General features: G+C 48.0%; 1 protein-coding gene across 1 annotated transcript in view; it reads left to right on the top strand.

Moving 5' to 3' along the window:
- ctdp1 (CTD (carboxy-terminal domain, RNA polymerase II, polypeptide A) phosphatase, subunit 1) overlaps positions 1–13,874 on the top strand; it is a 46,804-nt gene extending 32,930 nt beyond the window's left edge. Inside the window, exon 13 of the mRNA XM_067256360.1 lies at positions 12,412–13,874. Within this exon, the coding sequence (XP_067112461.1) occupies positions 12,412–12,568 (157 nt within the window). The 3' untranslated portion in view covers positions 12,569–13,874. The remainder of the gene's footprint in view (positions 1–12,411) is intronic.
- The last annotated feature ends 3,796 nt before the right edge of the window (positions 13,875–17,670 follow it).

The following is a 17,670-nucleotide window of genomic DNA, read 5'->3' as shown; positions in this document are numbered from 1 at the left end:
TGAGGAGCCCCCTGGCCCAGGAGTGGAACCATGCTGGGGCCTGATGATTGTCTAATCCCATTAGAGCTGAGCAGGCCCTGTGTTCGTAGCCACGGGGAGATAAGGGGATCGAGTGGCACCCATGTACAACCACGCCACACTCCAATCAGGGACGCGCAGGACGCGGCCATGTCTCCCGAGGCGGCGTCGTGCAGATTTCAAACACGCCAAGACGCTGTCGTGCGAGGTCCACCATAAAGGGGGCCGCAGCAATGGTTTCTTGCACCCTGAGAGGATTTGATTCTTGTTTTTTTTACGTTTGTGAAACCAATATTTTGATCTAGATGTTTTTGTTGCAGTCTATGTTCGCTCTGTGTTGCAGCTTGTTTGGCCAAGCAGGGGCCTGCGGTCATGATCGGGAGAGCTGAGATGCCAAGATGTCGGAATTCGAACGCCCTTTCATCCGGATCGACCGCTTGCTGATATCAAAAGCACACTAGGCGTGTTACAGTATGAGGAGAAATTAAAAATGAATCACAGAAAATCCCACCGGGCCAACCGAGGCGCTCTCTCCCTGCCCCTCTGTTTTACTCATGTTTCTCCGCTCACATGGTTTCACACGTACAGACCTTCTCAGCAGCACAGGAGGGTTCACCATCAGCCTCCACTATCAAGGCAGTGGATTCCCACGCCACGGTATTTGCGGACCGCAGGGAAGAGGGTAGCTAGCATCTTTCCCGTGCAGTTCAAGGATCATTCATCTCTCGGGCCCCCCCCCCCCAACAGGGCGTCGTCTCTAGTGGCAGGTCTGGAGAACAGGACTGCCTGGCTGTCTGGCAGAGCTTCCAGCCAAGCTGCAGTGGGAGCGGCGGAAGGCATCCGGGTAATGAGGACTCGATGTGGAACGTGGCTTTCTCTTCTTCCCCCGGAGTCATTAGGGCTTTTTCCTGGGGCCCGGGGCCTGACCGGCAGGCCTTTTGAAGGTTACAGATAATGATGGCGCTCCATTTTGATAATGCATTTGCCTCTCGCTATGAACCTCCTCCCCCCCACTCCCACCCTTCCAAGTCCTCTCAGATTGGTTTTGGCTGAGAGATAAGAGGCAGTGGGTTAGAATGATGTAGCTCTGATCAAAACCACTCTTTTGTTGTGTTTAAAAATGGGAAGATGTGTGTGTGTGTGTCTACTGTTTTTGAGTGTGTTTACACTGGTGTACAGAAGTGGGGTTCAAGTCAGTATGGAGTCAGAGCAGGGGACATTGCATGGCCTTGGCGCCTCGCTGATCTCAAAAACAGACGTCCAATTTAGTTCCCAGTGTGAGGCAGGCACTTGACGATTATTCAACCCAGTCCTGAATTTGCACAGTCATTTGCACAGCCCGCAATTGCCACACTAACGGTGTCCCTCCCTCTGCCCTCACTACCGCTTTTATGGCGTGACCGTTATTTATTCATTCATGGATATTGACACTGTTGTTCCCTGCATGTGAGTCAGGTGGACACAGCAGACCTCAGCTCCATGGAACACAAACCACAGCGTCATGTGGAAAAAGCGTTTCGTTATTATTTTTCGCAGCCACACGGGAAAAGGTTTGCTGTAAAAGGCCCGAGTTTAACTGGTGCTCTCGGATGCCATGAGAGGGGAGTTCACACAGAGGTTATTCTCAAATAACATGCATTAGAGGGGACGTGAAGAGTTTCACGTTGTCGGTCAATATTTCCCAGCTCTCCGCTGAGTTGAATGTGGCCTGTTAATGGGCTTGTTCTCAATTGGATATAGATTGTCGTAGAGCTGGGCTCTCCAGCTCTGTTCCCGTCAACAGTCGCAGCAATCCTAACTCATCGCACTCAGCTTGTCGACCTTTTTAGTAATCAGTGTGTGCCATAGGGCACAGGAGAGGGCTGGAGCAGGATTGGAGTGCACTGGTTTATGGTTAGCATATTTTGAAGGAGGGTACTTGTTTGACACCAAAGGCTGTACGACGTGTCACAGGGAGGGTGTGAATGTGACTAGGCCCTGGGTAACCGGCTGGAGACCCGTTAGCACTGAGCTGCAGAGTGGAGGGTTCCCCCGTTATGAGCACTTAGGCGCTGGTTTTAGCTGAATTCTACACCGGGCTAATAAGCATGCAGGATAATTGACTCTGGTCCCCGAAGCCATGGCTCTTAGCTGTGGACCTTCTCTCTCAGCTCTCTCTCCATCCGATCTTCCTTCAGTCTCTTTCTCTTGCGTTGTCTTTCTGTTTCACCCAGTCTCTCGTCTTGCTTTCTCTTAAAACACACACACACGCTGGAACAAGTACTACACTAGAACACAAATGGAAAACGTGGCTTGAAGTTCCTTTCAGTTCATTAGTCATTGTCCTGGGATATAAAACAAATCCTCGAGAAGGACATTTCTGACAGCATTTGGTTCCCTGAGGCATTAGATATTGTGGAGTTGTGGTGAGCGCCCTCCTGCAGATAAGTTTGAGAGAGAGGGTTGAGATTTCTTTGGCTTTCTCTCCGCGGTCTCTCCAGGCCTGCAGAAGAGTTAGGCTACCGCTCTGTTTTCCAGCATCTCCAGTTTCAAAAAGCTCTTGCTGTCTGCTGTGTGTGTGTGTGTGCGTGTGTGTGTGCGTGCGTGCGTGTGACTCAGCAGACTCGCCAACAGAAGATGCAGCGCATGGACTCGCAGGGTGTCAGGTGACGTGCACCAAGTTTCCAATCCCAGCTGTCCGAGGCGCCACCGAGTTGCCACGGCGACGAGTAAGCTCCAACATGCCCACTTGTCTCTTCCTGCTGGTTCTCCTGCAGACTACACCTGCTGTCTCACAGACATCCTTCCCTCTGCCGCCAAAGGCCAACCTCATTTCAGAGCCTCGGAGAGTGAAGCCATTTACAGACCAGTAATCCTTAGTGTTGTGGTAGCTAGTCAGAAAGCCTTACAGGTGCGTGTTTGATATCAAAAACGATTAACTGATCCTTAGCACTGCAGTAGGAGTGAACTGTATTGTAGTTACACCTAGCTGTCGAAAAGCCTATTCCCCCGTGTTTGTGGGAAGCCGATGCCTTTTCATATCATGCCAATACCGACCGGTCTCTTCTCCTCTGTGGTGTGAGCTGGTGCAGCAGGACAGGGCGGACGGGCCTTCTGTCTTCTGCTCCACACACCTTCTGAAGCTCCTCCAGACTGTCCTCCACCCTAACCCTTCTCATCATGGACTTCCTCAGGACTTTAGAAGAATTTGAGATGTCTCTTCAGGACTTCTCTGCCTCCAAGGAGAAGGGTGTCAGACCGACCCTAACTTTTGAGTGGGGGTGTTTCTCTGCGCCAGACCCAAGACGTTCTTCTAACGGCGCTGGCCTCGAACATTGTTGCTCCCACACACCGTTTTAGAACGGCTGTGTGGGAGGCCTCTCTGGCTTGTTTCGCAGCGTTCCCGTTTAGGTATTTCGCTGTCATAGCACGGCGCCCCTTCCGCTCCACGTTTAATCAATAATCTGACCTTCAAAAGTATTCTCACTCGGTTGACAGAGGTGTGCGTGCGGAACAGTACCGACCGCTGTGTCTCCTAATGTCAAATTAGTCCTGTGTGTTAATGGTCGGGAATTACACAAAGGCAGAGCTGCGTCTGAATGACAGGCTGAAAAAGGAAAGGGTCCGTGCGACCAGGCCTTGACGGGTCTCACAGCTCCGTCACGGTGCCCCTTCGGCGTGGCTAGCGCTCCCCTAAACGAGTCCCTCTGCGTTGTTCAGGGAGTCGGCGCTAAGAGTCAGTACCGAGAGCTCAAGTGACCCAGGGAAACGGCGAGCAAGAATCCTCTCCATTATTACCTACCTTGTCAGAAAGATGGATGTTGAAGATGGCTATCACCCGTACCTCTAATCCTCTGTTTTTCCTCATGTTTTCACTGCAGGAAGAACAAGGAATAAGGATGATTTATTTATTCCCTTTTTTTCTTCCCTAAGCCAAATATGACAAGAATATCCTGACAGAATGAGCTCATCAGAGAGTAAGACTGGGGTGGACCGCGCTGAGCCCAGCCTTGTGTTCTGTCCTGTTCTCTTCTGTTCTGCTTTGTCTTCTATTTAGGGTGCTTTAAGCTGCGGGGTTTTGCCAGACACCTCAGGTGTTTCCTCAGGGGCGCTGGAGTGTTATGTAACGCTGGGATGTGTTATGCAGCTTCTTTTTTTTGAGGGGGGGGGGGGGGGGAGCTGTCCCAGTTATTCCTTCACATCTGCATTGCTTAGTAATCAAAATTACATCCGAAGCGAAGGATATTTCGGAGCTTATGAATAGAGCCTAACACAAAGCATGGGATAATGATTCATGTACCATCATCACCCATAATGAAATGTTGGGTATTCATGCCTTTTGCTTGAATCGGACTCCTGAGGTATCTGATTATTCATATCCTGTTGCAGCATTCGATTTCCCCCAAGAGCCGGACTCGGACTGGAGCACAAAGATAATTAGAGATGGTATAGAACTAGAACCGTACTAGAACCAGCCTAGTCGTACTAGAACTGGAACTGGGGAGGTGGACTGAAGCACATGGAGGAACTGTCTTTTTTCCCCACCCTCAATGTTTTTTGTTGCCTTTAAGTCAGACGGTGTCGTCTCTAGATCGGAATTAGATAGAAGAGTCTGAAACGTTTCCCAGAATGTTCCCGCTGTGGACATGATGTTTCTTCCTGTAGAACTCGGGTCTCTTCCTTTCTCAGGATCTCTACTTTTCTCTTTTTTTTCATCTGTCACACCCTCTACCTTCTCTCTCTCTCTCTCTCTCTCTCTCCACTTTCTTCTGTCTTTCTTCTGTCTCCCTCGCTCTTTTTCTTAATCTGCCCTGCAGTGCTGCTGGTACAGTATGGTGTCTTGCCTGGCACCCTGCCGCCTGCATCAGGGATTAGCACACAAGTCTTCCTGAGCCCACACGTTCTCAGGGAACGTCACCGAAACCCAAAATGCTCCATTCACTTTCTCTCCCTCATCCCTTCATTTTGACATGTGAAATCTGACTGCCTCCGGGGGGGTTTTCTGATATATAATTGCGGGGTGGCCATTGTGCTTGAGCACATGGCTCAGGGCATGTCTTAACTGTTTCATGTCCCATCGGGGGGTGTTTCTGAATGAAGTCATTATCAGGATCTGTGCTCAGCTCTGCTGGTGTGTGAGTTTTCCATCAGTGGTGCTCTGAGATTGGACAAGTTGGACCGGCAGTTACAGGTTATGTTTCCTCCTGGTTGAGAGGGTGCTCTGGGTAGGTAGTCTGGATCTGTACGGTCGGATTTGTGGGTGGAACCTTCAGACTTCAGACTTTCTCCAATTTGTCAGTCCCAATGCCCTCCCGGGCGAGCGGTGCGATGGAGGACCATAGAAGGGTGTTAGAAGAGCCTAACCCAATCAGTGCTGGCCCTCAGCTGCGTGTGATCTCTTTACCGAGCAGTTTTCGGTTCTGCTCCCCCTGATGCTTCCTCAGTAAGGGTGTGTGTGGTTCCCCCCCCCCCCCAACCAACACACACCACTATGGCGGTCTGAGGATGTGACAGATTGTAGTCCTTACACCGTTAGCGGTCTTTGTGAACGTTAGTTCTCCGTATGCTTCTTTCCAGTAGGGTTGTTGAGAGAGAAGCTTTGAGACATGGTGGCATGTTTAGTGAGATGAGGAGGGAGTTGAAGTCTGCTGGGGGATTTCATATGGTATGGAAATATGCTAAGCGTCTGCATGTAAGTTATATCAAGTAGAATACCACTTCCAATAACCGTGCCAGCCCGAGTGTTATCAACTTGTGTGTAATTGTATTTAGAGCTGGCCCACCCACTTTAGGCCACTGTGATAGCACTGTAATTCTCTGACAAGAGCGCAAATTATTCTATTAGCACTTATGAAAGCAGTTGTTTTCCGGCTCCTAAGATAAACAGCATGATGGTTTATTGTCTCAAGGCCGTGTTTTTATTCGCTGTTGCTTTCTTTCTTCTGCGGAGGCAGCGCTCATATCTCGCTGTGGCTCCTGTCTCGCCTTGACTGGGAGGCATTACTGACATTAATTCAACGCTCGGCGGTAAAAAGGATAATTATGCCAGTGCTGAAAACAGAAACAAATAAAAATGCTTGCGTGTCTGCCTGGCAGAACGGTGGCGATTGCGACGCCTGATACGACTCAGCCTGCGAACGCACACGATCTGCTCTCCGTATGTCGACTGCGCCCAACTGCCGGCGAGAGCTGCGAGGCGAGATGATGCGAATTGTCAGGTGCAAACACTCGTCGGTGGCCCCGTGGCGCCATGCTTGATTTAGTACGGCTGTCGGCCCGGTGAACAGCACTTCCCTCAGGCGAAGGGCGGATGGTTTATAAGGTCAGCCGTCAGTCCATGGCCCGCGTGTGCTTGTCTCGGCGCGCACCAGTCAAGAGCATCTCTGCATGCACGACGTGAGTGAACTCGCTGAGCAGCGCCGGTCCGGCATCTCGTCAGACCTCAGGCCGGGGAAGCGTTCGCCTGGCCCCGGGGAGGCGTCAGCAGGACGTCTGGCGTCTCTCCGTCCGGCTGAGAACGGATCCTGACACTTGTGACGAGGGGTCCTGCCAGCGGTGCGAGACACGGCGTCCCGTGGGGGAGAGACGATTAAGAGCGTGGCACGCCTCCGGGCAGCGGGACAGCAGGCTCGTCCGTCTCCGATGAAGCGAGAGGGGCCGGAGCTTCACCAGACCGGGGCTGCCCACAGACAGGAAGCGCTGCAGTGCAGACGGACGGACAGACGGGGGTGCTTACTCAGGCTTTTCAGAAGAGAAAAGAAAACATGAAGGGGGAGGGGGGGGGTGGAAAAGAAAAGCGGCAAGTTTATCTGACCCAGTTTTCGTTTGCTCGGTGTTTCCTCCTCGTACTCCTACAACGATTGATCTTGCTGTGCAGCGCGCACAGTCAGGAGGACCCAGTCTAGCAGGCAGGCTGACTTCCTGTGGTCCGATACACATTAACTTACACACGCAAACATACACACACATATACGCGAAAGTAGACACGCTCACAAACACACGTACGTACAAACAAACACACTCCCTCACACACATCCACCAACTCAATCGCCGATGTTCCAGTAGTGTGTGTGTGTGCAACAGGGGCCATGGGCTGCTGAGCTCCCCCACAGCTGAGCAGTGGTAGATAACCGCTCAGCCTGCCCACCAGAGCATTGGCTCCTACTGTGTGGGGAGGGCCTGTCAGAGCCTCGTTAGAGCCAGTCCCATCACTCAGGGGCAATTAGCTGACCATGGAGGGACAGCTAGGAGAGCTCGGAGACTCCTAGTCATTTAGCCCAGGTCTGGGGGGGAGGGGGGAAGGCGGAGTGAGGGAGGGATCCTGTCTCCAGCCCTGACCGGAGTTCTCTCTCGCGGTTACGCTCCGCCAGACTGTAACCCCCTCCCTGCCAGGGACCATGCGAGCCCTCTGGCGATCGCTGGAGCTTCGTGAGATCCGTGCGGCACGTCGCCTTTCCCCCTCCAGCGCTTCAGGAGGGGGAAGCGGCTCTTGCGTTCACGTGCGATCAAAGCGCTCCGGCGCCCTTGCTGTTCTCGCTGCCTCCCTGCATGCAGCCTGCCACAGGTCAGTGGGGGAGGGCTCCCTGGCTGGGCCCAAGCGGAAGCCTGCTGTTTGGACCCTAGGCTGTCCTGCACTCTCAGGGACCCCATGCTGCTGAGAGGCAGCCCCCCCCCAGCACTGCTCCCCCAGGATGATGAAGCCTGCCAGCCGCTCGCCTAATGCCCAGGGTAGGGCTGTTCATCAGGGCTGTGTTAACACAGCTGGTTTCAGAAGCTCCAGGTACGATTGGCTTGCTGAACTCCAGAGGGAGAGAAAGAAAGGGAGAGATTAAAAATGTTTCAGTGTAATTACGTCTACACTCGACTATTGATGTCTGTCCTGATCGGCGCTCATGAAGGGGTGAATTGTGCGTGTAACATTGAGCGAATGCAATCTTTGTGTACAATGAACAATGTTGTTTATTCATTTCGTTTCCTGGGGTTTGTGGGTAAGAGGCTGATTGTTTGAGGAGAGCATCTTGCTTTGTGTTGTTTTTGTGATGGAACAAAGACCCTTTGAACAAAGCAGAAACCACACTGTATTGTGTGCTACATTATAGGATAACTACCCCATTAATAGCTTGGCCAATGTGATTTTTTTCTGTACATAGCCTATTTCCAGCAGTAATTGCTCCAGTGCAGAATTAAATAACGATTCTCACAGTCAAGCAGATAGTGGAAATATGGCCATTTGTATGCATATTCTTGGGCCATGTAACTCCAAATCAAAAATCTCCAAACCAAAACGATAAAAAATTAATTGGTCAAGGTGACGACTCTGAGCTGACAAATGTATACAAATGTCTCTGTGCTGTGTCAAGCGTTCCTCCTGATAAACAGTAAAGCACACAGGCATTTCCCCCTGGGTGCCCTATCCTCCTCTAAGCCTCGACGGCTGAGTGTGTTAAAGGCTAAATCAATGAGCTTCATATTTGTAAATTCAAGTTAAGTAAAAGAAATTGGTTTCCACTTCTCAACCCCCGTCAGCCTAACGGTCTAGCTCTCAGCCCTGTTGGCTCGCGTCCCGGAAAAGACAAGCACCATATCCTTTAGCGCCGGCTCAGAACTTCCCTGAGCATCCCTGGCCTCGGGCTAGGCTCGCTCTACCAGGGGGGCAAGAGAAGGGATCCAGGCCATATGAAGATAAGCCAGGGAGCTTTCATCAGATTTTGCTCTCTGAGACAGTGACACAGAGGGGGGCAGCAGGAGAGAGATCTAAGTGACGGTGACACCCTGATTCACACTGGTGTGACACACAGTGCTGTGACTGACTCACACACAGCTCCCGGAACACAAAGTCAGCAGTTTGAAACTCCTTTGGTTATTTCACCTCGGTGGAGACAAAAATTGTTTGGGGCGAGGGAGGATAACAGTTGAAGTTTGTCCTTTTTTCTTTTTTTTTTACTCCAATCGGCTGTGAAGGTGGCGGGGAGATGTATTGTGTCAGGGAAGAGGGCCTAGTCGTTGTCGCATCGGTTTTGCATTTCTGTATTTTCCATTTCCCTGCGCCGCCATCGGAGGTGTGATTGTGTTTTCAGCCTGACTAACCAAAGCTCTAACACATCCCTCACAACAAGCTCTCCTGCTCTCTCTCCGGGCCCAGCTCCATCACCTTACCCCATGAGCCTCTGCCTGGTTACCCCCCCCCCCCTCCCCCCCCCCCCCCCCCCCCCTTAATGGCAGGGCCAGACCAGGAAGATATGTTCCAGCCTTCCACTGTCAGCTAGGACACCAAGCATGGCTCTCTGTTGAGGCCAGGACAGAGCTGGCGGGGAGAGTAGGACTACTCGGCACGTGTTCAAACTAGGAACCTTGATGTAAAGGAGATTGTGGTTAGATTGTTTTAGAGTGGATTCAGGTCTACCCTGTGTTATCAGCATATTCCCTCACTATACCTTTAACCCTGCTCTCCCCTTCCCTGCTGTTTCTTTTTCACTCTGCTAGTCTCTTTCCTCGTCCACAGTCTCTCCTAAACAGAACTTCCCTTGAAGTGACTCACACACGAGACAGAATAGCATGGATAAACACCCGGATTGTGTTCAGTTAGTCTTTGAAAGAAATATGTTAACATTTGATTAGTAAATAAATGAGTGCCTCAAGTCTTATTTACCCGAGAATGGAGCAACGTGTAATTAGGTTAGATTTTTTTTTTTCTCGAGTCTTCATTGATCTTCTTTCCTTAGCGTGATTTGTCTGTTATTTATGAGACAAATAGCCATGCTGTTGACCTTAGGGTCGTGTAAGAATGAAACACATTTGAGAAGTGTCTTAATAGTTCTATAAATGACTATGGTAATGATTCCACTCAAGTGTTCATTAGACCGACGGGGCCTGTGGCTACTGTAATATATCATTTTTCTCTTTCTGTTTTTCTCGCAATCCCCCTCTCTTTGTCGGGGGGGCAACAATGGCCGCTATTGCTACCACAATCAATTCCTCTCAGTGAAGAATACAGAACCCACTGTCTGCGTTTATGAAGAGATATGAGTCCATTTGTTTTGCTGCATTGCACAGTGAATTCTCCAGCGTCTAGTATTTGGCTCTTTTGAAGCCGTTTCTGTGAATTCCTCCCTCCCTGATGAAGGCACCCGTAGCACAATCCAATTAGGCTAGTCGGGCTCTGCCATTGGCTGACCCCCAAGCGCTAACGAGTGTATGCTAATGAAGTACTCGTTTTCTTCTGTGGGCCTCGGTCATCAGAACGCTCACATCTGTCTCCGAAAGAATCACTTGATCATGTGATATCCTAATATTTCTTAGTGCGTTTCCCTAAGTGCTCTCAATGTGTGACGTGTGACGGCTGTGAAGTGTTGCCTGCATGGTTCCACCAGTCTTACATTTACATTTAGTCATTTAGCAGACGCTCTTATCCAGAGCGACTTACAGTAAGTACAGGGACATTCACCCGAGGCAAGTAGGGTGAAGTGCCTTGCCCAAGGACACAACGTCAGTTTGCATGACCGGGAATCGAACTGGCAACCTTCGGATTACTAGCCCGACTCCCTCACCGCTCAGCCAACTGACTCCCTAGTCTTGGGGTGTCTCCTCCTTCGGCTCCTACGACTTTCCAAAGTTGTTGGTAGAATCCGCTCATCTGTGTTGATGAACATCCCCATTTATTTGTTGGTCTTTGTAGATTTGTTGCTGAACTCTCAGATATGACCTTGAGTTAACTCTTCTCTGCTTGTCCTGACTGGAGTTTCCACCTCCGAGGAACCGACGGTAGTTTAGCTCCTGACCTTTGGTGAGGTGCCGTCAACTAAGCAGAACACCTTATCTTCCCCACCGGCAATCTCAAGCAGCTCACCACCACTGTTTGCGCTCCCCAAAGACTAGTGGGAGAGTCTGAAAAGGGCAAGTCCCAAGTGGCCCCGGGGGAGGGGGGTCGAAATGGCAGACAATATACTTTTTTTTTTTTTTATAACACGTGTATACAGTCTTTTCCCCTTTACCAGATAACAAGGCAGGCAAATACTCCACTATAATTGATAGCCCAGTCTCTTCAGATTGTCTGATAGAACGTGATCCAGTTGATGTTTTCTGTCAGACTGATGTTCGTGTAGAAAGAAAGCTGTGTGCGTGCGTGCGTGTCATTAATACACGGACCTTCTTGCGTCTGAGATTAGTGAGGAAGTGATGGACTCACTGCTGTTCCCACTTGGTTCATGTTAGGAGGCTACACACACTGGATGTGCCTTTTCCCTTGCATACACGTGCACCTGCAGTTTTACCAGAGCTAAATAACTCATTTCATAAAGTGTCAATCTCAGACCACGCAACCTTATAAACTGCTAATAAATTGGCTGCACGGGTTTGAAAATGCACTAGAGAGTTCTGGTCCTCCTTCTACATGAAGCTACCTGTGAGAGACACCTTCCACGGTCACTTCAGGTTCCCAGTTGTGCTGTTACTCCTCAGAGAGAGACTGTGAAAGACTCTGCGATCTGGGGGCCTCTCACCGCGCTACCCTTCCATTAGCCCCGTGGTGCCTGACACCTGACCTTTAATAGTCCGGTCTGGGCACGGCTGGGGGGGGGGGCCTCCCGAGCCACCCGAGCCACTGATTCATTGACTAACTCATCCTCTTTCCTACTATCTGGTTTGAGCTCAATCCGCCACCGCCTTTAATGCCATTTCTCTTCTTCATTTCACTTCTTCAGCTCTGCCAGCTCTTTGTCCTTTTTTTCCCTCCCTCATCACCATGGCACTTTGTTTGACTCTTTCAACAGGGAAGAGAGGCCTCCCATCTCTGTCTGCCTTTCATGAATGGTGTCGGAGGAGGAGAACAGAAGCGCACCAGGACATTGTGTGTGTAGAACAGAGCTCTGCTCAGTTCATCTCACTGTTCTCCAGAGGGGGAGGGGGGGGGGGGGGGCAGACCCTACAGGCCACAGTCATGAGGGTTTTTCTTGGGGTGAAATCCTTCTCATGTTGGATTGGGAGACTGCCGTTCCTGTAGAACGCCAGGATTTCCAGGCAGCTCAGCTCTGTCTGAAGGCCGTTGTGATGAGCCCCTCCCTAAGCGTGTTCAGCTAGGACCTTGTCTGGTTGTTAGATGGTTTTTCTTTCTCATAACTTCACTGAAGTGTACTGCAGGCTCCTGCTTCAGAGTTTCTCACTCAACACTTTGTTCTTCTGAAGGTTGACGCTGACTGCTTTGATTAAAAATGTAAAAACCACAGTTCCTGAGTCTGGCCTGTTTTATGTGTGATTAATGCATAACCGGTCGCCTGGATTCACACCAGAACATTCACACAGATGTGGCCACCATTTATTTATTTTCACACCCCAAATACTTCCGTAACATAATGAACGACGTCAGTTGGCAAGGTGACCATTCCCCTTTTTTAACCGCTGGGTTCTTTATTTCTCCAGGGGACACAAACGAAAGCTCGACGAGGCCAAAGGAGAAGAGGAGGCGGGCGACTCGGTGGACGAGTCCACCAAGGACTCCAACGAGGAGGAGGGCAGCAGCTCCGAGGCAGACGAGATGGCGGCCGCCCTGGAGGCAGAGCTCAATGACTTCATGTGACGCGGAGGACGCGTTGTAGAGAGAGACTCGGTGACCCACAGTTGACGGGATTGATCCCAGCGAGCCCCTTGAATATGTGGTACCTGTGGATCCTAACTCTTATCTCTGTGTGCTTTGGGAATGTGTGTGTGTGTGTGTGTGTAGTTGGTATGCGGTATGAATGTGTGCTGTAACAAAGTGAATGTGTCGTACAAACCAAAAAAACGAGTCCCCTAGCAGCAGATGGTGTGTACATGTAGAGCTAGAGAATTTTTAGGTTTGATATAGAAATTATTGACATGAAACACTTTAGTGTTGACATTTTATCGCGCGATAAAACGTCAGACATCAAATTTGATAATTTCGTTTTTACATGGATTTGCTTTTCTATGACAACTTTTATACAAGTTCAAAAAAATTATTAAATTCGTTGGTCAGAAATGCCAAAGAGTTTGAAAACGGCTAATCGAAGCCTGCAGCTAAACCGATATTGTACTCTGACTTCCTCTTTTTCCTCTCCATTCTATGGGGTACATGTTGCTACCTGCAGAAAGACTAGACTCCTGAATGTGTCTCATTAGATTTCAGAATTTCCTCAATTTCACATGTTCCTTCTTTCCTATGGTGTATGGTTTCTCTCCATACCTTATGAGTACCTTCAGAAGTGGTGACTGAGCCGGTGAGTCCAATGACTGCAATATTAACCCAAATTCAACCTCCGTAAAAGAGAAAATCCAGCTGTCTACTCACCTAGTTGGCTGGGGCTGGAAATGAATGTTGCCCTGTGGCAGTCCTGAACCAATTATCTTGATATACCTTTTTTATACACTAGCTGATAAGCTTTTGTGGCAAAAAGGTTACATAGGCAAGAACATCTACACTATTCAGCACTGCCTCTGCTCACTGGAGCCTTTAATTGGCTGAGCCTTTATGCTTTCAAGATCACTACTCCTGAATCTACTTCTGGTGATTTTTTGATTTGTCGCTGGTGGTAGCGTATCTGTTCAACAGGCTAAGTGTCTCAATCCAGGTTTGTGATTGGTCAGGGGTGAAAGGTCAAGGTTTGAGGGTGTGTAACACTGTGTCACTGTGATTCTGGGTCCTCAGTGTACCTCTCTGTGCGACCCTTACAACTGCCACTGTACAGTGTCACTTAAGCCTCCATCATACAGAACAGGATTAGATTCTTCCATTTCCCATGTTGTAAATGAGTCAACCCCTGTTCGATTTCTTTGTTTTGATTTTGTGTGGTTGTCTTGTTATCATTTTCAATGAAAAGCGGGATATGTAAAGTATTTGTATATTCTATTTCATACTTGACCTCACAGAAGATACTTTTCATCTAATAAAGATTTGTTTTATAAAAGGTTATCATTCTTTAAATACAAATGACAGACTGGTCATAGTGCAAACAAACTACCCACCACACAGACAATGTTAATCAGTGGGCAAGGAGCATGTCGTGTGTCACCTGTCCATAACCCAATGTTGTCCACTTTTGAACACATTGATCATGACTCAAATTATGTAATTTTCATCTTCCTATAAAAAAGATGAACCTGTCTTGTAGGAGAGAACCCAAACCCATAAGTTAATAATCCTCACTGGCTCTAATTCTGCCGTAGATGAAAGTCGTGACTTTACTGTTTGACATCCTGGGGAGGCAAATTTTGAGTCCTGTCTGACCAATAAAATATTGGGAGGATGTCATTATGGAAACAACTCATCAAAGTTGTTTGCCTGATTATCGCCATTGATTGTATCTTTATTTAATTAGAACTGGTGCACCATTATAGAAATCCCATTAGTATCAAATTCACTTACGAGCTGCATGTACGCCTTTCCTAATGGTGCTATCTATATTGCTTTCTAAATGGCAAATGGATTGTGTTTTGTCAGATCCATTCCCAAGAGTCATTAGGCTGTGTACCATTAGACCCTGCCTTCACTTTTCCACACGAAGACCTAAATGGTCACATTATTGCTGTGCATCAAACAGCAGGAGCCAGGAGTTGATTAGTAGTTCTTTAATGTGGATACAGACGTGCAAAGCAGGGCTGCGGAGAACAGATGTCGTAGAATGCGCCACAACGGCGTCATCGCCCTCTCCTTCAGACTGGACGTTCTGGTTTTGACGAGCGCATGCCTGAGATTTACATTTAGTCATTTAGCAGACACTCTTATCCAGAGCGACTTACAGTAAGTACAGGGACATTCCCCCGAGGCAAGTAGGGTGAAGTGCCTTGCCCAAGGACACAACGTCAGTTGGCATGACCGGGAATCGAACTGGCAACCTTCGGATTACTAGCCCGATTCCCTCACCGCTCAGCCAACAGACTCCCACTCCCAGATTTGTAAGTATTATTTCCTCGTGGTGTTTCTTCCACTCGTGCCATCGGTGTCTCACCCATTAGGGATGAGTGAGAAGAGACTGTTGTTCTGCGATGAGGTCATTGTAAATGGCACTTCAGCTTAGGTGTTGCTGATGGTTCATCCCTCCTATCTCTCCCTTTCCGGTGAGGTCTACCAGTCCAGGTGGAAGTGAGCAAGGAGATCAAGCAAGATACATTGCCGTTTAAGGAAAGAACACCAGACCACATACAATGTGTAATATAAGAACCTCAGTGGGAGACACTTTCCTGATGTCAAGACTTGGTTTTGTCTGACCTATAGCAACGTGTATCTTATCGTGACTTATGCACTCGGAAACTGTCATTTTAGAATGGAGTGGAGGTAGGGGTGAAGCTATGTTGTCAGGTAGAATATGGAAACCCTGGTATTAAGACTAACCTCTGAGCCTGTGACATTAATTAGAGGGGAAGGTAAAGTGGTAGCATGTTCTGTACCTATGTAGTCTTGTCCTCAAAACCTTTTAAGGGCATCACCAAGAGCGGCAAATCATTGCAGTATATGATGGGAAATAAAAAGAGGTTTCAAATCCTTCCTCCTATAGAAGAATGTGAGAAATGGAGAGGTCCACTCAGGTTAACTGTAACTATATAGGCGTAAAGGGAAGTTAAATGTAAGCTTGACGAGATCAAACTACCAAATGATGTCAATGTGTTTCCTTTTTTATCTTGTGGTTCATCATGAGAGTATTTAAAAGTAATCATTTAATGATTAAATGTTCATTATACGTTTTTGAAAGCGTAGTCAATTCACTGAACGATGTCTGCGTCTGTCCTTAAGTCCAGACCCCGCACTGTCCTTTACTCAGTGCAAATCAGATACAACTTGTGATTCTCACGTACTGAGTTCTTCCCGAAGACGACAGCTTGAATACATTACCGGAAGCTCTTTGTGCGCAGCCGAGCAGAAGGCACCATCGCTGCCACATATCTGCATGTCTTCTGATGCATCGTCCTCGAACCTTGGGATCCATTTGTCCTCTCGTGGTTGACTGGGTGGAGTAGGGAATGCTACCGTGTGTGAGTCTCATCAGGAGAGTACCAGATGGATGGTGTGAAACTTCAGAGACACATCACGCCTCAGACGAGGAGGGGGCCTGTGCGGCCTCATCGAAAGTTGAACATTCTGCGGGCTTACTGCAAGTTCTGATGCGGTGTTTGTCTGAAGTGTACTTTAGGATTTAGGATCTTCTTAGGAGTTTTTCCTGGAGCTTCAGAGTCCATGCCCTAGGGGGAGATGCATTAGAGCTTTTTAAAACAGGGTCTTGAGAGCATTCAAGTCTCAAGGTTCCAAAAATAAATGGGATCCTTTTGCAATAGCTGCTGTGTAAGTCCTCTAATGTATTTCGAGCTGGTGATATCTGGGTCAGTCTGAAAAGACTCACTGCTTCTGTTGTGTGTCTGATGAAACTATGGGCACTGTATTGATTTGTTAGCTTTCTGATTTGAAGCACATAGCTGTTTCACTGTTTATTTCCTTTTGTCACAGGCACCATAACAGGCCCATAGGATTATTTCATTCGTCCATATAGCCAAGAGCTTGTGCCCCAAAAATTCGAGCCTATCCAATTTTTTGGCTCGATTTTTTGGGGCTCGAATTTGTTTGGCTCGAATTTTAAGAAAAAATAAATATTTAAAATTCAATTTAAAAATAAATTGATTAAGATCAATTTATTTTTATTTTGTATTAAGTATTCCATGCCTTTTAAAATTAAAAACATTATGTCACTGATTTGCTTCCAAAGCTGGGTATATTAATCAAAATAACAGAGCTCTGCCAAATTCCCTTCCAACTCCAGAAATATGGTGCTCGCTAATGCCTGGGATATTTTAGTCCTACACCGTGTTTAATTTTGTGGCTGCTAATTTAAAAAATGTAAGTAGAGCTGCTCAGTGAATTAGTATTATTTTTTGCTGAGAGAGCATCATGACAGCTGTACCTATGTGTGAATGTTCCATTGTAATGGTGGCTTTCATAAAAGAGCACCCTCGAAGCTGTCTGAACAGCAGGAAGCATAACCCGACTGACAGCATCAGATAAGACTGGAAATAACACTAGAATCCAATTATACCAGTCAGCTTTCTGGGGAGTGTCTCTCATACAGACAGACAGTGTCATAGTTGGCTATGGGATACTGTTATATATTTCTTACTGCCAAGTATTTTTCCTCCCAGACTGTATGAATGGGAATGTGAGTGGAAGATGTGTGGTGTGACGGTGCATGAAGATGTCCTGTCCCCATAGTCTTCCTAACAGTGGGACAGACATCCAAGAACCCCAGCTTCAGTATTAGCTGCTAAATGAAGATTTGGTTTCAGACACATCTGACAAAACAAAAATGGACTTTGATGAGGTAGCTTGACTTTTGTCATTGTGAGCGTCATATTTCTCCCTCACTGTCGGTGCAGTTAAGGATTGATTTGGTCCCTAGAGTGAACAGTCATTGCCCTTTGATGTGAAGGATTACTTCTTTAAGACTCTGAAGGGACCTTTTCTTTCATGACCCTTTTGGAATTGACCTTTTAGAAAACACAAAAAAAGATGTCAAAAGCAAGACGAAACAGACTTCAGAAAGACTACATTTGTCGCCTCTTCACACAATTCTCTACTACAACCTGCCTTTAGTGATCAGTGATGCGGATGTTGCAAATAAACTCGTATGACCTGCAACTCAACACATCAGCTGTTCAAACAGAGGATATGAAGGCTGGGGC

The sequence above is a fragment of the Osmerus mordax genome, chromosome 18 (assembly GCF_038355195.1).
Source record: "Osmerus mordax isolate fOsmMor3 chromosome 18, fOsmMor3.pri, whole genome shotgun sequence".
Lineage (NCBI taxonomy): Eukaryota > Metazoa > Chordata > Actinopteri > Osmeriformes > Osmeridae > Osmerus > Osmerus mordax.
Note: the sequence above shows the minus strand (reverse complement) of the source record. Positions and strands in the feature narration are given on the sequence as shown.